Raw genomic sequence first — 23254 nt, 5'->3', positions numbered from 1 at the left:
TGGTTGGTACTTTCTTAAGTATATGGACTTGGGTAGAATTTACATCTGAATAATAATTTGTCTTCCAGTCTATGAAAATGAAATGTGCCTCCATTTATTTAAGATTTTTTTTAACATTCCTTCATTAATGTTTTGTAGTTTCTAGGTTGTGTGTTTTAGAAATTTTAGTCAATCCTAGGTTTTCTTGTTGCTTGATGCTAATGTAATATTTTATTAAATTTGATTTTTAACTGCTATTGCTAACAATAGAAATTTCATTGACTTCATATATATTAGGCTTGTATTCAGCAAGCTTTTATATTTACTTGCTAATTCTAATGATTTATTTGTAAAATTTTTTCTGGTAGTGATACTGGGATTTGAACTCAGAGCTTTGTGTTTACTAGTCAGGCACTCTCCTACCTGAGCCATGCCTCCATCCTCTTTTGTTGTGGTTATTTTGGGGATAGGGTCTCACTCTTTCCCTGCATTTGCCTGGACTATGTGGCTCCTGTTACGCTTCCTACTGTAGCTGAGATGAGAGATGGCGCTTGTTTTCTATTGGGATAGGGTCTTTATGAACACTTTTTGTGCACAATGACCTGGAACCTTTTGGTTCTAAATTTAATTATCCCTCCACCTTTCCCTTGCTGCTTTGCCTTAGGGTTTTTTAAAATTTTTATTTTGCCTACCTAGAGTTTATAGGCAGAGATTTTGGTATCAGGCCTTACTTTACCTTTTTTCATTTTCTTTTTATACCTCAGTAGGCATAGGATATTTGTAGAAAATTTCCTGCTAATGTATTGTTTCTGATCATGATAATAACCAAACCTTTACCTACATATAGATATAAAATCATTCCAAGTATCGAAATGTCTTTTTTTTTTCCTTAGTGAGACAGAGTTATAATGTAGAGGCAAGCTGTCCTTAAATTCTCTGTCCTCCATTCTCAGCTTTCCAAGTGCTGGGATTATAGATAAGCACCACAATGCCTGGCTTGTGTGTGCGCTCTCTCTCTCTCTCTCCTCTCTCTCTCCCTCTCCCCCATATATGTGATATATATGTGATATATATGTGATATATATCACATATATGTGATATATATATCATATGCATGCATAACATATATCACATGTATACATAACATATCACATATATGTATGTTATGTATACATAACATATATATCACATATATGTATACATAACATATATCACCACATATATGTATACATAACATGCTTGTATATAAATATGTTTACATATATTATGTATTTAAGGTATTTACCTGTAAAAATCTTTAAATTTGTGTCCTAGAAAACATTTGCTTTTCAGTCCATCCTAAATATTCTTCTGGTCTTCCAAGACCTAGTGAAGATATGCCATGCAGAGAAGAATAGTCATTGTGGGAGTCACATTTGTGAGATGCCCATCACCTCTTGCCTGGTGCAAAACCATTTCCCACTTAGAGAAATGTAGTGGAACCACAGGTTCAGCCTTTCCAGGGAAGGCACTAAAGTAATCCATAGGAATTAAGTACATATATCAATCAAGCTGATAAGTCTCATCCTCAGTTAATATATAATAAAATATTAACAAAGCTAAATCAAATGAGTTTTTAGTTTGGCTATGTAAGTGGAAAGCAATTTTGAGGTCTATTGCATAAAGAATTCCAGTTCTGTGGTAGAGAAGCAAATAAATGGGATTGGGGTGGAGTGAAAAAGAATGGATGAGTCACCCTTTGATGTCTTATTTCTATTAACAGTGGTTCTTATAAGGAAAGCAGGTGAGCTTCACAAGTTTTTTGAAGCTGATTTCTAAGATCTGCTTTTAGAAATTACTTTGTACTATTAGTGAATAAGTCCGAAGGATCTGTACTGTGCTGTGAGTAATTTGTAGTAACTAACAGTAAGCTCTTGTAATAGTCCAGTATTGGGTTTTACTTAATAAAATATTTAATCATAAATGTCTGAATTCTGCATCTCCCACAGGAAGTTATTTCCATGCCCACTGACAAGAATAATTTAGCAGTTTCATAGTTGAGTGCTTAATTACTCATAATTGTGAAGGAGAAGATGTGCTGAATTCTTTCTCCATGGACATACTAAATATTTTAACTAAGGAGATGACTTAGAGTAAAGTAAGCTAGTGAGATCATTTATTACATTGGTTAAAAGCAGCTTAAGAAATAGATTGTATCTTCCATTGCATGAGAGAATAATTACTGTGACTACTTCTGTGGCATTGTAGGCTGCAGTATTGAAGTAAGTGGCAGGTGTAGGGGATTGGGTGTGAGGTTTAAGTTGAGGAGATTTCATTGTGTTTTTGCCTACATCATAAAGGAGGATGCTCAGCTACAGGTAGTGTTTGATTATCAAACTGAAACCTCTGCATCTCCTGTTCATTGGGAGAATATAGGTTGTCCTGTAGGGGAATTCCATTGTAGGCAGTCTTTATTTGCCAACAATCAGAAGCACTCTGAAAGTTTGCACAGGTCAAGTTATAAGCAAAAGCTCTGTTAAATTTCTGAAGTAAAAAGAAACTCACATTTTGGAGTAGAGCAAACAGGAGTCCAGATATTTCACAAGTGCACTCATAAGTCACTGCAGCAACAACCATTGTCAGAGCTCTGGAGCCTCCTGCTTGCCATTAGGGAAGGTGGGAACAACTTGTCTCATTAAGTTAAGCTTCTTCCCTTGAGTGCCTTATTTAGCTGTAGTTTTCTTAATTCTCGTTCCCTGGTGATTTGGGTAAAGTGTCTGAAACCACTAAAGGTAAAAGGTTGAAGCAATCCCAAATTTAATAATCTTATCACCTTTCTATTATGTATTGGAGTGTAATTCCCAGCAGTTCTTAAGTGAATTCATTAAAAGACAGCAAGTCATTAAAAGTTAATAAGAAACTATTTGTTTCTGTGAATGTGAATAAAGCCACTTTGTGAATCTGACATTCTTTTTTAGTTATAAAAGCCTATTTTTAACTACCTGCCCCCTTTCTCTTTCTGTATCTCTAGGTTACTCCTGGATGGGGCACCTTTGATAGCGATTCACAAAGCCAGGTATTACAAGAGGAAAGATGGCTTAGCCCTGGGGCCAGGGCCATTTGTGACTGCTTTAGAGTATGCCACCGACACCAAAGCCACAGTAGTGGGCAAACCAGAGAAGACATTCTTTCTGGAAGCATTACGAGACACTGGCTATGCACCTGAGGAGGCCGTCATGATAGGAGATGTAAGTAGAAACACCCAGGAGATGTCCTGAGTTTGCTCCAGGGAACCAGCTTCAACGCCCTGCTTTAGGGAAGCAGACTTTTTGTTGCTTGCGATAAAGACAGTAGTAAGTGGCTACCAGTAATATACTTTCCTGTCTCTATTCAATGGTGTTCTTCTAAAGAGCTGAAGTTTTTATTGTCCAGACATTTCTCCATAGTTTGATGGCACATATATGATTCAAAAGACAATATTTTAAGCCAATGAAATGTTTTAGATGTTTGTCTAAAGAAAACTCAAATACAAACCTAATTTTTTATTATAACTATGGAGAATAACCTTTAGTTAAGGAGTCTGACATTATTTTCTTCTTAGCATTGGTTTTGAAAAAGGTTTCCAACCAGGATGCCATACATAGCTAAAAGGTGTTGAACTTCTCTGCCCTTTGGGTAGGAGGGCTATGCATTTCATGCTGAGCCTGAAATGCATGGAAGGCCTGGGTGGTGAGTACCTTGTCAAATTGACCTACTGAAGCAAGAAAACAGTTCTAAAGTGTGCTGTGATAGGAAACGAAGTAGGAAGCACAACCTCCCGGTAAGTTGGTGGCAAAGCTTATTTCAATTTTTAAATAATGAGTTCGTCTGGAAACAGCCTCCAGGATTATTTGATCCAAGCTTCTTCATTGTATGCATTAGGAAACTGAATCCAAGAAGCAAATGTCCTACGTAGCCCCACAGTTAACTAGTAGCACAGCTGGAAGTAGACCTCTGGACTCCCTCCTAGTTTTCTTAACTCACAGTGATGGTGGCAGTGTGTCATAGTCTTCCCAATGTTATCTATTTTTTAAATACCAACCGAAAATTGTTGAGATCATAGTTTCCTGCTATACCTTTTCCTCTTGGCAGTCCTTTGCCTAAACAAACGTGAATGAAGAGATGGTCCTCTGGGACAGAAGACTCCAGAAGATCCTAGGACTGGGACAGGACGGGAGGAGAGGGTCATGCAACGGCTGTATTCAAGTCTCTTTGTTACCCAAGAGAGTGGCTGTTGTTCTCTCTCCTTTGTTCATTGTGTCCCTCTTTCCTACTTCTTCTATATCCCCAGTCTCATTTCTTCAACAGGGCAAACAGAAAAGGTTTAATGTGAGTGATGATTTTGACATTTGGAAATTCATTTTCAAGACTCGTTAACAATATTAATGATAAAAGGCAAGAAAATTTCTTCAGGGACCATGTGAATGAATCCTGCTTACAGAAATGAGATGACAGGATTGATCTTTTTCATGTTTGTTCTAGGCCTTGGATTTTTACTTGCATTCACGTTGGTTTTATTTGACTGTCCTAGTTTGGGAGGTTTTGTTTTAGGAACTTATTTATTTTGTTGCTGTTTTTTGAGCTGGATATCACCATGCTGCCCAGGCTGGCCTTCAACTCCAAGGCTCAATTGATCCTCAGCCTTTGGAGTGCTGAGCCTATAGGCACATGCCACAACACCCAGCTCTAGCAAGTGTCTTTATCTTTAGTGTGTGTGTGTGTGTGTGTGTGTGTGTGTGTGTGTGTGTGTGTTTGTGTGTTTGTGTTATAACTTGAGTGCTGGGCTTTTTTGTTTAGATCTGGCACTCCCAGTTGAGCCATGCTTTCAGCCCAGTTTTTAGCCTAGACTGGTTTGAGGTCCTCCAGGCCTCAGCCTCGAGTCACTAGTGTTATGCTTGTGAGTAATCAGTTCCTAGCTCTTATCCCTGTCTTAAGTAAGAAGACTGGTTTATGATTTTTGAGTGAGAAGTGAGCATCAGACTGTCTGGTTAAATACTAACACAGTCTGTTTAAGTATATTGGTTTGACTTGATTCTATCTAATGTCCAATATAATGGAAAAATAAGGATAATATTTGACATGGGCCACAGAAAAGCTTCTGAATCTAGCTCCACCACTGACTTCAGCTGGATTATTAACTGTATAAGTTGCCAAATGCATAGAATTCCAATTTTGTTTTGTTTTTGTTGCCAGTCCTGGGGCATGGACTCAGGGCCTGAGCACTGTCCCTGGCTTCTTTGTGCTCAAGGCTAGCTCTCTACCTCTTGAGCCACAGCGCCACTTCGGCTTTTTTCTATATATGTGGTGCTGAGGAATCGAACCCAGGGCTTCATGAATAGGAGGTAAGCACTTTACCACTAGGCCAAATTCCCAGTCCTAGAATTCCAATTTTCATAGTCTATGAGGAGATAGAGATGCATATGTAGGTGATGGTGCTTGAAGAGTCATCACTGCTTTCATTCAGTTACTGAGGTTCCTTGCCTAGTGACACCTTCTGTTTTGCACTTTTCTGTCTAAATGTGGTTCACTTCCTCCAAGTACTCTTCCTAAGCTTTTGTTTGTTTGTTTATGCTTTAAATTTATTTTTATTGTCAAGGTGATACACAAAGGGGTTACAGTTACATACATAAGATAGTAAGTACATTTCTTGTCAAACTTGTACCTTCTCCCTCTTACCTTTCTCCCATCTTACCTTCCCCCAATACCCCCCCCCCCGCATTGTACAATTAGTTTACAACATATTGTCTTGTAGGTATTGCTGTTGCATTGGTTCATCTTTTACTCTTTGTCTCACCATTTTGATGTTCCTCTTTCCTTCCCTAATTCAGACAAACATATATACAATACCCAGGGTCATTTGGTTCTAGTACCCTGGGTATTAGTTGCTAAGCTTGTTTTAAGAGTTTCCAAGAGGCCCTCACAGCCTAGTCAGTCGTTGGTAGGGTTTGTTGGTAAATGGACTGAAAGCCTTGGACTAAGCTCCCTTTTTGTGCTTTTTCAGGATTGCAGGGATGACGTTGGTGGGGCCCAGAACGCCGGTATGCTGGGCATCTTAGTTAAAACTGGTACGTATCTTCTGTATGTGCCTTTTCAGAAACTGAATGGTATAATTCACAATTGCACAAACAACAGCTTTTGCCAACGTGGCAGAAATACATTGATTCTCTTTCTACTATGAAGCAAAAAATGAAATGAGATTAGGATTTAGGAAACAATGGAAGAATACCTAAACTGCACAAAGCTTGAAAGACCAGAGATAGAGGTATTATAGCAGGGCTGGGAATGTGGCTTAGTGGTAGAGTGCTTGCCTAGCATACATGAAGCCCTGGGTTCAATTCCTCAGCACCACATAAAACAGAAAAAACTGAAAATGGCACTGAGGCTCCAGTGGTAGAGTGCTAACCTTGAGCAAAAGAAGCCCAGGGACAGTGCTCAGGCCCTGGGTCCAAGCCCCAGGACTGGCAAAAAAGAAAAAAGTATTATAGCACTTGCCCAGAGATAGCCATCCTTGATAAGAGAAGGAAAGACACTTCTTGAAGAGGACTCAGTATTATGGCTGCTGTGTACTGGTTTATGGCCCTGCATGTTGGTCCAGGTCTGTGCTAACTAGCTGTGTGAAACTCTGGTATGATCAAAACAAAGTCACAGAAGAGTTTCCATAGGGAAACTTATAGAGAAAGTGGCAGTGGTATGTGTTCAAGAAAAAGTGATGGCATACAAACTGCTTTGAGTTTAAAAGTGAGAGCAGAAAAATATCCATGAGCTACAGTTGAATAAGAATCATTTGACAAGGCCTAAGCCCTTGGAGCCTTGCAGACAGTTACTCCAGAATCAAACAGGAACATTTTTTTTTCAAGTTTCTCCATCAAAATGATCCCAGTCTACCCAGGAACAGTATTACTGTCCTGTGACACAAGCACAAAGAGGAACCATGATAGAAGTCAAGAAAATGAGCCTTGCTCACCAGCCTCCCTGTTCTTTGGTTTTGATTTCCTGCCCTTTGCAACTTTATCTTCTGACCATTGAGAGGAACCCCGAATAATTACTTTTGTTTTTGATATTGTGCCTGTGGACATTTTCTTTCTTTAGCTCATTTAACTTAAAATGTATACTAACCACCCAAACTGGACCTGTGCAGTGCTAGGAATGGCTCGTCCTTCCTGACTGGCCATTGGCCCTGCTTTCTAATAACCAGCACTAGGTTATGACCAGCCTAAATCAGAGACATTGAGTAAGTCTAAGTGAAACCCATGGCCTAACAGTATCACAGCTAACATGTGTAATTAGTAAGGCATCTAAGTTCCTCTCATGAAAGGAGACCCATTTGTATTGTTTGTCTTTGGATGGAAAAATCGAGAAGAAGCCCACTGTTCTAAAAGCAGTAACAGCCAGCTTCCTGGATACATTTTAACCTATTGTGGTAGACAAGTGCTCTACTTTCCCATATTTAAAATTACTCTAAATATTTTAATTCATAGTAGTAAGTACTTTTTGTGAGTAGTCATCAGCAAGTTTGTTTCTCAGTGGGCAGCACATGGTAGATGCTCACTCTACACTTGCTTTCTGATTTATCCTAACCAGAATTTCTGTTTAGCATGTGAAAGGGCCATCTAGGGGAAAAAAGAAAAAAGATTGCTCTTTGTCTTACAGGAGTGCCTAGCCTCCCACTGCTTACCATTCCTTCCTGCAGAAGCACAGGCTGCTTCAGAGGCACTGGCGTACATGCCCTTTGACCACTGGGTCCAGGAAGTAGATGGTACAGAAGTAGACATTACCATATACATGAGGTCATGTAGAACCTTGCAAAGATGTCACACTCATGAGATTTAAGCTTGGGGTGGGGGTGGGGGGACAAACACCGGTGGAAGCTGCAGTGGGGACCATGGTGTGTGGACAGGAGCCTTGAGGGTGTCAGGGCGAGTGAGGTATGCCTCAATGACTTGTGCATCCGGTGCCGATTCCCTCCCTGTAAGAACTGAGAAGCATAAGACAGGAAGCACCCTCTAGCCCAGAGCCCACGTGGGGAAGAAGGGTTGTGTATTTGCTGAGCAAAACATCCTAAAGGAGGAGTTGTAGATCACAATGAATATATTGTTTGGGGAGGCCAATTTAGTCAGAGAACACTGAAGAAAGCAAAAACATAAAAAAACATAAATAAAAGATCACAGAAATAGGGATGAGAAAACAAAGGGAGAGGCAAGTTCAGAGTAGCTCAAGGGCTACAAGGCAATTGGCCTTTCCCTGGACCAGGGCTGGGGCACTTTTCAGTATTTCTTTCTTCCCTTTCTTCCTCCTGTCCTCTCCTTTGCCTCTTCCCCTTCCATTCATTCTCAAAACAATAAAATTTAAATTAAATAGAATCAGGGAATACTTGTCATGTGCTGGTCATAATGCCAGGTGCTGGAAGTCCACTGGGGCATATAAGAGAGCAGGCATCCATGCTTTCAGAGATGTGAGACAGACATTTAACACACCGATACTTGCACATTATTGGGAATCTTGTAAAGACAGTTGCAGGGTGCTAGGAGGCTGGTTGAGCAAGGACCAGGCCATGTGATTCCATTGTAAAAGCTCTCGAATACCACCGTGTGGGCTGGTTCCTCTGGACTGGAGTGTCCAATCGAGTGCTAGGCTCAGGAACAACAGGCCTCCTAGTATCCCAAAGTCAGGAGAGTTAAACAGTGTGCCTAACACTTGGTACCTGGTACACACCCTGTCCTGCCTGGCCTCTGGCCTAGAGCTAGCATCCATCACACCTTCCTGCTCCCAGCAGACAGCCAAAGAAATAGGTCACTGCTCCCAGGATTGCACTGGACAACAGCACAGGGGCTGAGGAGCCTCCCCACCCCCCAGCCCCCGCAGGTCAAGGCTTCCATTTACATTGATTTCATCACCATTCTTGTCTATAAGGTGGAGGGGGTTTATTTCATCAGCCATGATTTGAAGGAACCTTAACTTGACCTGGTTCCTATCACTGTCCATTGTGAAAGACAGGGAACCTGGGGAAATGCTGTTGTGACATTGGTTGCAGTTGGCCCCTAGTGTCCTGAAGCCTCGGTGAAGATACTTTGGGCAATGGCGAGCTCCTGGTTTGCTGTAGTTGTAAGGGTGGTCTCGGGCCTGCTAGGTTCTTCTAGGTGATCAACTGGCTTTCTAGCTATAGTCTGTGTTCATTGGCTTTACCTTTCTTTCAGGGAAATACCGAACAGCAGATGAAGAAAAAATTAATCCACCTCCCTACCTGACTTGTGAGAGCTTCCCTCAGGCTGTGGACCACATTCTGCAGCATCTACTCTGAACCGTCAAGTGAATGTGAGGCGCCTAGAAACCCAGCTCCTGTTGTCTGGAAAGGATTCCCTCCTCCAGCATCCAGAGACATAGACTGCCCAGTGCTGATCTAGCTTTAGCCCTTTTTTTTATTTTCTACATTAATGAGAAAGTATTGAGTTGCGTCCTGCACTAAGCCTTGCTAATCCCTTTTGTTACAGATTGTAAAAGAAGAAGAGATACAAAGAAAGGGCAAGCTGAGAATGTGTGCCATTCCTTTTCAAATATTCATCAGCTTCCAAAGGCAGGGGAGGGAGAAGCTCCTGCTGTCACCCCAGTGGAAACAGAGAGGGGAAATTGGTCTGAATAAAGTTGAATGTGCTTTTTAGATCAGAAAGTGCTGAGTTGAGAGCTGTTTTCGGCTCTCGTTTTAATACTGAGTTCAACTGTGAATCTGAGCAGAAGTGCCAAGTGGAGCACCAGACAGAGGCAACCAAATGAAGTGTCCTTCAGCCCAAGTGATCCAGGGAAGGGGCTTTAACAGATGTTGGAAATGAGACTCTCAGTTATATTCCCAGCATGAGTGACTTCCTTTCTCTTCATTAGCCAGAGATGACTAATTTAAATTTAGAAGCCGATTTTAATTTAAGATAATATTTCCATTAATAACCTATTCATTGCGGGTACCTATTATACTGCGTAACAGTTGTTTTGGAAATTTTATGTAAAATTAAAACTATCAGTATTTTACAGATGTTTTAATTAGACATTGTTATTAACAGGAACAGTGCAGAAACTAAAATCAAGCCTTTAATGTCTTATAGACCATGCATTTTTGAAGTTAGAGTCCACCAGGGTCCTATTAACTGTACATTTGCAAGATTTCATTATTTTTGCCTCTGACACTATGGGAAAAATCTCTTAGAAACTACTGGGACAGATTCAGGCTTTTATGTACTTGGTTACTACAGCTGTAAAATGAAATCTCGTCTTGCAGCATGGATTATTCTGACGTTGTACCCGCCCAAATGAAGGGGACTGAGTAGGTAATGATTTTCCTAGTGCATTTGCATACTGTGATAATCCTGGGCTCCGGCAATTGTTTTACAGGGCTCCTGGGCATTGAATTATTAGAGTGTAATTGTACATCATTGTAGAGTTCACCTTATTGAAGCGTGCACATGTTAATGAGCTTCGGGTTTTGATGCTTGTTTAGAGATCAGCTGGGTCTTGGATGGGGAGGGAACACAGCTAAATTTGTGGCGTTTTGGTGAGAAAAGCTAAGTACATGGCAGTCTTGATTTTGAAAGCATCCCAGTGTAGTACTTACATATCCTAGAGTGCAAAAGACAGATGTGGTGTGACCTCCACCCTCAGGTAGGAAGGGCATGGGGGAGTGGCTGAGAGCAGAGCTCCTGGTGCGTGGCACCCTCTGACTGGGAGCCTTAGATCCACGAACCGTATACTAAGCACTTGGACTAGAAATCCTAGAATGAACTGTCTGGGTGGAGAACACCTTCCTCAGGATCGGGAGATCCTGCACTGCCTGATGACTTGGTCACGATGAAGCTGCCTGTAAGGAGAAAGCAGCACTGCCTGATGCCGGATGAATGGGCCACAATCAACTTGGGTCTCCAGTTTGGGTGCCTAGTTCAATAATACCTTGCCCAGGAAATATATGTTCACTGGTTGCTTCCTGCCATGTCAGCCCAGCAGTCTGTGGGAAACAAGCATGTAAGAAGAGTCTTTAGCATAGCAGCTTTCCACCTGAAGAGTCAAACAGTACACTGACCTTACCCTACACGGAGAGGCTCAACTCCCATGTCCTCTCTGATGTCTGCCTACCTGTGGGAAGACACTGGCCGCCTCCTGCACAGGTGGCCTTTATTTATTTCCCTCCACTAATAAGGACTGGACCTTTCTCTCTATATATATATCTGCAACACAAGCCCTCAGCTGGTAATTGAGCCCCAAAAACAAGTGTAAATAAAGGAATTTAATGCTGAAAGGCATAGGTGTTGGTAGGAAGGGGAAAAGGGTGATTCTGTTTCAGTGCTGCCTGAAAGATACCTAAAGGAGAAGCCCTTTAGAGTGTGGAAATAATGCATCTGGTACTCTGAAGCAAAAAGGGCTGCTAGTATGGCTTGAAGCCCAGAGTTCAAACCCCAGTACCACCAACCCTTTTTTTTTTTTAATCTTGTTTTAGATCAAAGTTGTATAAACATTCCAGTAAATATCAGTCTTAGCTAGTCAGTCTATCTGGGACCTCACGGAGGTCCTCATGGGAGAACTGTAACAGATATGTAAAGGACTTCTTCAGCTATCCCTTAATTAAAGGGTTATCTTATGGTACTGACCTAAAGGACAGTGTTTGTATCCGTTTTACTATGATCCCATCTGGACCAGAAAACGGACTGACATCTTGGCGTGAGAAAGGTAGTGAGAAGCCATCAGAGCCAGGAGGCGGCTACGAAGCGCCTGCTGAGAGCTGGCGCCTGCGCACTGTGGAGGAGCTGATCCAGTTGAGGCATGATGGTGCCCCCACCAGCTTCATTTGCTTCAGTGTTAGCTACAGTCTGGCAGGAAGCAGCCCTACCTTCCTGTAGCCTTCCATGTGCCAGAGCTGATGAGGGTGCAGAACAAGGAAAGGGACCCCACTTTAAGTGGTGGTCCCACCACATTCTGCCTGTAACATGTCAGGAATCTCCTTGGAATGATGGTGTTGTTGCTTCACCTTTAAATCCACCTTTTAAAACTCCAGGAACCTGCTGGATGGGGAAGTTAAAAACATCCACATTTATTGTGTTTGTTTGGTCTTGGATCATTGTAGGAAGAAACTGAAGTCCTTTAGTACCTGTGATACGCAATTATTAAAACTACATTAATCTATTTCACTAAAACATTGCCTCTGGTAGTAATCCCTTTTCATATTAGCAATCATTTGCGTAAAGCCATTTGCATTAACACATTTATTTGGCCTGAGTCACAAAGGCCTTTTCCAGTATAAATGCACAAGACCCTTGCTGATTTTTTTATGATCCCAGCCATCACGGTGTAGTAGCTGAGAGCATGTTGTGGTCTTTAAGGGGCAGTAATGAGGTGTCAGAGCACTAGAAATCATTTATCACCACATAAACTGCCTATCTCAAGCACTTTTGAATACCTTTTTCCAGTGCTTTATGTCATATATATCTAAACTGCTTCATTGGCTGATATGCCTGAGAAAAGCAAATTTATCAAATGCTTCCTATGGCTAAAACAAGGAAGATCATGAAGATGTAGCTCTGCCTCCTATGACACATATCTCCTAGCTGGGAGATGGAAGCATATAAAAATCTTTCTGAACATATAATGACAGAAACATTCAAAGCAGTGTACACATTCTCTTAGGGATACGACCATGTGAAGTATGTTAAGTACTTGGCAACAACAGTCACCACGAATGAGGCTGTCAGCCTGGGAACATTTTTGAAAATGTTCATTCACTGAATTAACAATGAAAAAAAAAAAGTACCTCCATCATGGAGCTCACATTGGAAGAGGGAGAACAGGCAATATTATACACACATGCACACAACCATCTAATGCAATGAGACCAGTGAGGGATGGATAACCCAGTAGAAGTGAGGTTGGATTTATTTGAGGTACATATATATGGTCCAGCAGATATGGCTTCTTGGTGATCTAAATGACATCTGGGAGCAAAACATGTGACTTCCACAGTCAGAACCAGAGAAGGAAGAAGAACCAGAAGCAGGAAGTGTGACTACAGACCTGTCACTGGGTTTTCTAGGAAAACAGAGGTCCAAGTTTCCATGTTCCCCTGGGGCTGAGTGACAGCTGAGTCTGGTCCCGCCTCTGCTGGTCCCATACCCAGCTTAGTTTACTTTTAAAGATGTTTGGATTGTGACCTTAGCTTTAGAAGAAAATACCACATGGTGGGTTAAGTTAAAATTTACTCAAAACTACTAAAAGGCCAAGTTCCTATATAAATTTGCAATATACTTTTAATCTACCTAAAAATAGCTACAGAGACTATAATAGATAATCCTAGTATGTGTTATTTGGTCTCTTCAAAGCCTCATTAAAATAAGAGAAATGAATAAAGAAGTTATAAATGCACATGATCAGCCAACAAAAAACGTTAGAGGAGATGTAAGTGACGAGCAGTACAGTAATTTTGAAGATGGAAAGCAAGTGGAAGCTGAGCCTGATAGCACATGCCTACAGCCACACCACTCAAGAGGCTGAGACGGCAAGATCCTGAGTCTCAGACTAGCCTGGGCTACATCATAAGACCCTACAGCAAAATGTCCAACCAGGGCTGGGAATATGGCCTAGTGGCAAGAGTGCTTGCCTCCTATACATGAAGCCCTGGGTTCGATTCCCCAGCACCACATATGTAGAAAACGGCTAGAAGTGGCGCTATGGCTCAAGTGGCAGAGTGCTAGCCTTGAGCAAAAAGAAGCCAGGGACAGTGCTCAGGCCCTGAGTCCAAGCCCCAGGACTGACAAAAAAAAAAATGTCCAACCAAAAAGGAAGTACAGTGTCGATAACTGAAGTTAGAACAAAGAAAATACACCAAAAATCCATCTTGTAGAACCTCAAAAACTTGCTCCTGGGAGTGAGGAGTAAGGTATGAAGTGGGGTTGAAAAGAAATTGATTAAAAATTGGTGAAAAGACTGGTTGTGGTTAAATATTTGTATTTTAACTCCCAGAAACCCTTCCCTGCCAGCAGCCAGATGACCTCCCCACCCCCACCGCCCAGGCAAGTCAAGGAAATAGAGGTCTTCCATTCTCTGGAGAAACGGCATCATGAAGGTTAAGGCCTTGGAGACAATGGGAATGGTTGGTGGGCCAGGGTGAGATGCAGAGCTGAAAACAAAGTAAGTACAAATCTGCTTATCTGCAGTAGCTCTCTGGTCCCCTCCTCTACAGGGTATCAGGATCACAGGAAGTAAGATGGAACTTAAAACTTTATCAACATAAAAGCCCTGAACAAATTAGAAGGATCATACCTCAACATTTTTTTAAAAAAAGGATATTAATAGCAACTCAACCCCCTCAAAAAGAGAATGTTTATCTGATTGATATGTTTGGCCATTTAGAGAATGATGATGACTGACAGATTTGAGAATATGTTGCAAGAAAAGAGTAGATACTTAGAAAGATTTTTTACCTTCAAACTGAAAAAAGCAGCTCACAAATTAAAAACACTACAGGAAATCAGAATTTTATGAAGTCTTAACTGTGAGGAAAGTCTATTGCTTAACCCTCATGAACATATACATGGAGCTGCAATCTTCAGTATGTTGCTGGCATCTATGATGAAATATTAATAAAAATGTCTCTGTTTCCCAAATGAAAGCTGCCCAAATTAATCCAGTGTTGAAAAATAATCTCTCTTTTCCATTCCAATCAGTTCTTCTCCAACTTATGCAAATACCTCTGGCCAGGTCAGGATAAGGGTGGTTTCAAACGGACTCAAATTCTTTCTGCCAGGCTGTGTATCTCTTGGTCAGATTCTTTGCTGAGGGCTTGGTGTGAGCTAGCACATCCAAAAAGTCCTCTGTGGTCACCGTATCCAGCTGGATCCCAGGGAAATTCCTGTCTTCTAGATACAAAGAGACACAGCCCACCAGTCAACCTCCTAGTGATCAATGATCTTGAAAGGCTAATTGACTTTGCTTCAGGACAATGCATAATGCAGCATTCTTAATGGTTAATGCTGCACAGAGGCAAGGCAAAAACATGTCTATAGGAGAAATTCTTTAATGTGCAAGAGAGCTAGCCCCTGAAGCCCGGACTGACCCCATGCGAAGTGACTTAAATGTATCATCATCAAAATATTATTTAATATTTATATAGTATCTCAACTGGATCCAGCCCAACTGGGAAAATAAAAAGGCAGAGATCTGAAGAGTTCATCAACTGTGGACAATGTGAATCCAAAACAACATAGGTGGAGAGGGGCTGAGTGTACCAGATGTGACCCAAAAGCTCCTTGCTGTCAAAAAACAGGCATCTGGCTCCATCTGCTGGTGGGCCTTGGATTTTTAAACACAAACACCAAACATACCTGACTGGTACTTTTCAAGTGTGTTGAAGATCTTCCGCACAGGCCTCATGGCTGCTTCCCTGCAGACCAGCTTAATGTCCGAGCCCGAGTAGCCCTCTGTCTCCTGAAAGAGCCACAAGCCCAGCCATTGGTCAGCAGATGGAACGATCATAGCCATTACAGGCAGCACTCAGCATCGGACCCCTAGCTTAGGTTCTGTTACTCTCACTCCCAGTGTGCAAAGGTTCCCAGCTAAGTAATGCTGGAGGGACAGATGCTGTTAAAAAGCATGGTTTCCCGAGGTAGCTGGGAAGCGATCTTCATGCCATCCAAACATGAAAGATGCCAGCCAAGGACTGGACCACTCAAGTTTAGTTTGTAGAGAGTCCTTGCACCCAAATTGAAAACAAACAAATGTGGCAGACACTTGGGTTTTATTTGTTTTGTTTTTGTGCTGGTATTAGGGCTTGAACTCAGAGCCTGGGTGCTGTCCCTTAGCGTTTTTTCACTCAAGGCTTGGTGCTCTACCACTGGAGGCAGAGCTCTACTTCAGGCTTTTTTGTTGGTTAATTGGAGATGAGTCTTAGGAACTTGCAGCCTGTTTGTTTTCGAACCATGATTCATAGATCTCAGCCTCTGGAAGAGCTAGCATTGCCAGCATGAGCCATTACAGCCCAAACGCCTTCTTGGTTTTGTAAATAAAGCTTCTGAGGTGTTGGAGAACCTCAGGTTCATGTGTTTACCCTAAGCAGGTAACATGTCGGCTACCCTGGAGCTGCGTACAGGTGATATTGAGGGCAAACAGACATGAACCTCAAGCTTTTCTGATGGCTTATCTCATTTTACAACTAGTCAAGATGAAGCTCAGTAAGTCCCATCCATGAGCTCTCACAGCTAATAAGCAACAGTCAGGGCTTGCCCACAGATTCTCTGAATCTAAGCCAGTTCATGTTGTTCCTATTGGAAGGCTTTCAAGTGACCAGGAGTTCATCAAGACGAAGAGGCTCACTGCATTGCTGGGCCAGCTTGGGTGTCAAGGAAGGAGCTCCTTACAGGACCCGGTGTTAGACACTCAGGTGCTGGGCCTGTGGCCCACACATGACTCCCACCACGTCAGCCCACCTGGCTCAGGACATTATAGTCCAGCTCTGTCCGCAGCTCTAGGGCCTGGCTGTTGCTCACGGGGGGAAGCCAGTGGTAGATCATGGCCTTCCTGGCATCTTGGCTAGGGAGATCAACCAGAATCCTCTTCTCCAGGCGCCGTAACATGGCACAGTCCAGCTCCCTGAAACCACAACAGAACCAGGAAATGAACCAGGCAACAAACACAGAGCATAAACAACTGCATTTCAAGAACAACTTAGAAACAAGTCTGCATTTTAACTATTGCTACTTGAGTGGACAGGATAATTACTCCATGGTGCTTAAAGAAGGAATTGGGAGTAAGAAAGCAAAGAGAAAGTGAGAGGAAGGAAGGGAGGGAATGTGAGAGGAAGGAAGGCCCTTCAACACTCCTCAAATACAGGACAGAATTTTAAGTGAGAGCAGGTGGTGGAGGGGCCCAACCAAGAACACCTAAACACGTGCATTCTCATTGCAGCTATAACAGGCATTGCTGACTCTCACCTTGCTAGTAAGTATGTTATATCTAACCATTGCCGGGCTAGATTTACCTCCCCTGGTGCGGGGATGCTAAGCTTACTCCCTTATCAGTGCTCCCCTTTCCACCCTCTCCCCTGGGCGCCCGACCCGCGGGCGGCCAAGGTGGAGCGAGGGACTCGGGCAAGCCTAAAGTGCACATGGCCGAACGAGATCCCCTTTTCCTCCCTCCTTACCCACCAAGGAAGCCAGGCGCAGACAGATCTCGGAGACGCTTCGGAGAGCAATCCGGTTTAATCGGGAGGGGCTCACAGTAATATAATGATGAGGAGGAGGATTGAGCAGGAGCTGGCGATAGGCTGGCGAGCTTGTCCATCCAAGAGCAGCTCCCAAGGACCTCCCTCATGGGCTAACGTCACTTCCCATAGTACCGCCCTCTGGGCAAAGCCCTCGAAAAGGGAGCACATGTGCTCGCTGGCGCAAGGTGGGGGGTGGTCTCAAAGCTACCCCTTCTGGTTCCGGACCCAGAAGGAGATAGGTGTGGCTCACTTCCACACTGCTTGGGGGAAGGGCGGCGTCTCGGGAGCGCTCTCATCATCCTTCCCTCCCTTAAGGCCAAGATGAATCCCCAACAAACCATAACTTAGGCATTCTGGGAGGCACATTAATTTTTCTGAAAATCCCATCTTTTCTGGAGTGAATAACCAACTCACTCTATTGTTCCAGAAAGATAAGCACTGCTAGGCTTCTTCCTGGTGCCAGTGTGAGCCTTTCAGACACCCCTGTATGCTTCTGTTATCCAGGGTCATGCAGTTTCACATCTGCAGCCTATTTTCCTAAACATCTTAATATGGAAATGTCACACAAACAGAATACAACAATGACTCTCCATAGACTTAACCATCTTGGCTCAGAAAGTTAACCTTTTGCCCCATCTGTTTAATATATCGTTTATTTTTTCACAGTATTAGCATTTCAACTCTGGGCCTTCATGCTTGCCCAGCTGGTGCTCTACTACTTGGCCCATACTTCCAGTCTGGCTTTTTGCCAGAGATGGAATCTAGTGGGCTTTTCTGTCCACAACTGGCATCAAAACCATGATCCTCTGGAGTTCAGCCTCCTGAGTAGCTATGATTACAAGCATGAGCCACTGATGCCCAACTTTATTTTTCTGTCTGTTCTTAGTAGTGTGTGGGGTGTGTGTGTGAGGGTATAAGTATGTAGGTACTAGCACAAAGATTGAACTCAGGGCCTAGGTGCTGCTGTCCCTGGGCTTTTTTTTTTTTTTTTGCCCAAGGTTAGTGCCATGCCACTTGAGCCACAGCTCCACTTCCAGCTTTTGGGTGTTTAATTAGAGATAAGAGTCTTCTGGACTTCAAACCACGATCCTTAGATCAGACTCTTGAATAGATTGGATTACAGATGTGTGCCACTGGCACCCAGCCTGGCTAGGTTTTTGAGATAATCTCTTACTTAACATTCCCAGTGTTGTTCTCAAACCATAATCTTATCTGCACCTGGCTGCGTTGCTGGGATTAGTCCTTACTAAATTTTTTCAAAGTAGATTACATCATGAAAACCCACCCATAAATTGTTTAGTATGCATTTCCCAGAAAGGGAATATCTGATACAGTTTTTACATCATTACATAATAGCATTATGACATCTAGCAAAACTGGGACTGTCTCCATAAAGTGTCTAATGCTCATCTCATCCGGGGATTTCCCCAATCATTCCAACAACATTTCTTAATTGTTTTGTCTGAGTCCAAATCCCAGGAATATATATTGCATATGGTCATGTCTCTTCAATTTATCTTAGATCTAAATCATTCTCTTTGCTCTCAGGGTGTGTGTGTGTGTGTGTGTGTGTGTGTGTGTGTGTGTGTGTGTGTGCGCTAGTACTGTGGTTTGAACTCAGGACTTCACATTTGCTCACCATGTTTGTTCATGGGTAGTGTACTACCACTTGAGCCATATCTCCGGCCTACCTTTTGGCTGGTTAACAGGAAATGGAGTCTCATGGACTTTTGTGCCTGAGCTGGCTTTGAACTTTGATCTGCTGATCTCAGTCTCCTGAGTAGCTAGGTTTATCAGCATGAGCCATAACTAAGGCCAGTTGTAGAATGGTGCTCCTCTATCACTTATCTTCTAAGGTGGAAATTAGTTCAAAATGCTTAATTAGATTAAAGATAAACATTTTTGGCGAGTAAGTTTCTTAGGTAATGTGTTTTCATAGCACATCATACAGGGTTCCAGATGTCTCCAGGTCTCACCATTGAGATACAGCATTCTACTATGAAGAACATCTGGTTACTGTCGGGTTCTCCATCATAAAGGAAACACCTTATGGTAAATACCAATTATTCTGCATACAAGCCTGGCCTGGCTGAGTATACCTATAATTCAGCATTAAGGAAACTGAGGCAGCAGGATGAATGTTCCAGGAAGTTTTGGCTATAGGACAATATCATATATATATATAATTTTCAATAAAGAAATCTATAGTTTGATCAAACTATCGATCAAGTTGGAGGAAAGACTAGGAACATTTTCAACGTGGAAAGCCCAAACAAAATTTCTAACCTATACTTTATCAGGAAAACACCAGCGGCCTCTCTCCAAAGAGGGAGAAGGAACAGAACCAAAGGGCTAAGAGGGTCAGATGCAGAGAGAGAACAGCGTCTCCTGGGTGGTGAGCGAGGTGACAGCCCAGTGCTGCCTTGGCATAGAGCTGAAGCCCTTAGAAGGAACTGGAAGATATCTCAGTCAGGGGATGAAACTGACAGAAAAGAGCATCTGAAGTTGCCAATTTGGACAGCCCCGACTTCTAGTCTCTACTCCATTCAATGACTTCTCTATAGGAAGACCAGAATACTTCAGAATATAGGAGGGGGGTGGGGAGAATTCTTCACTACTACAGATGTCTGTATTGATCAATTAATGCCCTAAAGCAAGAGATATATCTCAAAACTGCTTGTGGGTACAAAATAAGTGCAACTCTATGACAGCCAGGCCTGATGTATGCACTTTTAATGTCATCAATAATAATAAAATCAAACAAGGGAGGAAACAAAGGACAAATGGAATGTGCCCAGGAATCATTCTTGATGCCAATATATTTATATATAAACATGTAACGTGTAGCAACCCCTAGCTCCCACACTTTTCTTTTTGCACTGGTTCTTCTGTTCTCATAACTCTCTTCAGAAGGAGAAAGTCACAGGGAGAAACAACCAGCAAAGGTGAGACATCAGCGGTGGCGTGAATCACAGCAAAGGCCTCAGAGAGCTCGGAGCCTGCTCAGCCCTGGCTAGCGGCTCTGCCACCGCTCGGCAGAAGATGCAGCTCGCCCGGCCCCACTATGGGTGTACATGGATCACAAGGCCAGGCAGCTGATGACCGAGCACCTGCACCAGACGTCAGGTGCCTTTCCTCAGCCTCTGGCCAGCATCTCCTCTGGAACCATGTACTTTCTGGATCCACAATCATTCCCACATTTTAAAGAATATAGCAATGGAACAATTCAAATTTGTTCCTTCCATAGTGACAAGATGTTACTACTTCAGCATGGAGAGGAAGAAGTAAGCTTTGGATTTAGGAGCCAAGTCCTGGCTGTCCAGCCATCACCACCATGATCCCTGGGAAGCCAACTGAGGAACTGCACGTTCCTGGGTAGATAATGGGGGTGAGGTGACAAAAGCATTGAGGGTTCTTTTGTTTTCCCCAGGAAGCACTGCATGAAGGTGCCCATCTCTCTCTTTCTACTTGAGTCAAACTGCTCTGCCTATCAGCCCTAAGTCTTTTTCTTGCCATCTTTGTTCTGACTTGGGTCAGGTTCTCCCACTAAAAGTGAAGTCTTTTTTTAACAGACTCAGAGCAAGGCCCTATAAAAAATAAAAGCTGTCATTTCATTTTTTACTAGCTCTTATCTATCTATCTATCCATCTATCTATCTATCTATCTATCTATCTATCTATCTATCTATCTATCTATCTATCTAACTGTTTATTGTGGGTACCATTGCCCTGATACTGGTAGTAACCCAGCTTGAAGCCATCTGAGCTTTTACCTCACGCATTGGCCCACCAGTGACTAGTTTCCAGAGGCCAAGGGTCATGGGCCATGTCTTAGGTTCTCTTCCTCTCCTCATCAAACAGAATATTCAGTAGCTGCTCAAGAAATCCTACTCAGATGGATGGATGGATAGACTTAGGTGCAAGGTGACTGTTTTTGTGCAAAATGACCTCATTCCTTACTTAAAGTCCTGGAGTTAGTTAGGAAATAAATCTGCTTTATTGAAAGTTAGTATTTTATAGTCACCATTAGTCCTAAGTAATAGAGAACAGCTGCAAGGACTTGTGGTTTCACTTTATTTCGCTTATCCTGATGAGAATTGGAGACACCTGTAACTTGGAACTACCAATGTGCACAGACAGGAATGCCCCCAGAAAAGCATGCTCAGCCTAACCAGAGGCCTAGAAAGAAATCACAACACACACACACACACACACACACACACACACACACACACACACACCTTTATCTTCATGGAAACAAGCTGGAAGTTGAGTCATAGAAGGCACATATTAAAAACTTTCCAGAAAAAGAGAAGTCAAAAGATTATACTCCCCGCCCCCAATGGAATTTTATATGAGATTTAATATGTTTGTGCAAACGACTCTGGGGTTAAATAAGTGTGGGAAGTATTGCTTTATCCTATCTTATTTTTGGAGAGTCACATGCACAATGCCACCTTAACACACATACACACACACACACACACACGCACACACTACACTCCATGTCAAGGATAGAACCTAGGCTTTGAGCATGCTAGGCAAGTAGTCTCTTAGGCCACACTCAGATCCTTTTGTTTGTATTTTGTTTCCAAAATTGGAGTTTTGCTGACTTTGCCCTAGTTGGCCTCAAATTCATCATCCATCTGTTTCCCTCTGTGAGAAAAGTCTCTTTCCTATCAAAGCAGTTTGCTTCCTTTCTGTGAAGTTTTAAAGAATTGTTTTTCTGAAAAGTTCTTGCTTTGGCTAGATATTTTTGCCCTTGTTGATTACATTTTATCTACATACATCTCTTTCCTGAACACTTTGGCATCCTGTTAGAAGCTCCTTGGCATTTAATTACTTCCTGTTACTTAAGCCACATCCTTTTGCAGATTGCAAACTTGAGCTCAGCCAATCTGAGCAGAGGGGTGGGGCCTGCTGGGTTAGAGATAAAAAGGGAGTCGCCTGCCTGCTCTGAGTGTTTGTTTGCCATATTTTTGGTGGATGGCACACCGTTCGGCAGAAGCAAACTTTCCCCTGCTGAGTTCCTTTCAGGTTGATGTCCTTATTCCTATGTGCCACTCCAACATTCTGAGCTATTCCTAACACCTCCTAGACCCTGTACTTGCTAGAGATGTACTCTACCACTTGAATTACGTCCCAAGACAGTAGCTTTCTAGAAACATTAAGAAAGTTTGCTCTGTGATCCCTAAGAAAAAGAGTCACTATCAACTGTCATGTCCCTGAAATGACCCTTTCCATTCTCAAGTCAAGGGGATAAATGTGAATGGGCTGAGATGGGAATGTTGGGATAAGAGCTATCTGGAAAGCCACTGATAACCCCTTTACACATGCTGGGCACAAAGAGTACATTAGTGTGACATAGAAGAGAGCCCACTTCCTGCCTTTCCACCTGCTAAGTCAGCTATGACGGAATGATTATACAAGAACAAAGCTATCTAGCTGATGATGCCCCTCTCTCTCCTTGCAGTAGAGTTGTAACTTAGAGGTGTTCTTGGTTGAATGCAGACACTGCCCAAAGTTTCAGCAAGTTTTCCAGTCTAGTCTATCACCTATCTGCTTAGTCCAAGCCACCACTTGTAATGTTGTCTATCTTGTTTGCTTCCATGCTAGTCAGTCAATCTCCTATCACTAAGTTTCTTTTTGGTTTTTGGTTGGGTTTTTTTGTTTGTTTGTTTTGTTTTTGGCCAGTCCTGGGCCTTGGACTCAGGGCCTGAACACTGTCCCTGGCTTCTTTTGGCTCAAGGCTAGCACTCTGCCATTTGAGCCACAGCGCCACTTCTGGCCATTTTCTGTATATGTGGTGCTGGGGAAGCAAACCCAGGGCTTCATATATACGAGGCAAGCATTCTTGCCACTAGGCCATATCCCCAGCCCTATTACTAAGTTTTAACAAATCGTATCTTGTATACTGCCTCTAGGTATTTTCCTCCATCTGTAGGCAACTCACTCACTGCTTTACCATAGCTGAGCTCTGGACACTGCAACTGCCATGGGGAAAACCAGTCAAATCACTACTGGAAACTACTGG

General features: G+C 42.7%; 2 protein-coding genes and 1 long non-coding RNA gene across 6 annotated transcripts in view; 1 reads left to right on the top strand and 2 right to left on the bottom strand.

Moving 5' to 3' along the window:
* Window positions 1-10455, top strand: part of Hdhd2 (haloacid dehalogenase like hydrolase domain containing 2) — a 32420-nt gene extending 21965 nt beyond the window's left edge. The window contains exons 5-8 of one of the 2 annotated variants that reach the window (XM_048363137.1): window positions 2990-3206; window positions 5999-6062; window positions 9192-9309; window positions 9486-10455. In XM_048363137.1, coding sequence (XP_048219094.1) covers window positions 2990-3206; window positions 5999-6062; window positions 9192-9295 — 385 coding nt within the window. In that variant the 3' untranslated portion in view covers window positions 9296-9309; window positions 9486-10455. Of the gene's footprint in view, window positions 1-2989; window positions 3207-5998; window positions 6063-9191 lie in introns of both variants that reach the window. The other variant, XM_048363136.1, reaches the window with a different exon arrangement.
* LOC125363838 lies at window positions 806-12923 on the bottom strand. Its single transcript, XR_007213359.1, has 3 exons — window positions 12913-12923; window positions 11182-11201; window positions 806-1018 (listed from the first exon to the last, which is right to left on the bottom strand). It is a non-coding gene; the product is annotated as an uncharacterized LOC125363838 (long non-coding RNA).
* An 866-nt stretch (window positions 12924-13789) lies between these two features.
* The window catches only part of Katnal2 (katanin catalytic subunit A1 like 2), a 36567-nt gene continuing 27102 nt past the window's right edge, over window positions 13790-23254 (bottom strand). For all 3 annotated transcript variants that reach the window (XM_048363693.1, XM_048363691.1, XM_048363692.1), the window contains exons 12-14: window positions 16446-16608; window positions 15345-15447; window positions 13790-14879 (exon numbers count right to left, since the gene is read on the bottom strand). In XM_048363693.1, coding sequence (XP_048219650.1) covers window positions 14740-14879; window positions 15345-15447; window positions 16446-16608 — 406 coding nt within the window. In that variant the 3' untranslated portion in view covers window positions 13790-14739. The remainder of the gene's footprint in view (window positions 14880-15344; window positions 15448-16445; window positions 16609-23254) is intronic.

This window comes from Perognathus longimembris, chromosome 15 (genome assembly GCF_023159225.1).
Source record: "Perognathus longimembris pacificus isolate PPM17 chromosome 15, ASM2315922v1, whole genome shotgun sequence".
Lineage (NCBI taxonomy): Eukaryota > Metazoa > Chordata > Mammalia > Rodentia > Heteromyidae > Perognathus > Perognathus longimembris.
The sequence above is the reverse complement of the archived record's forward strand: the minus strand, read 5'-3'. Positions and strand labels throughout refer to the sequence as shown.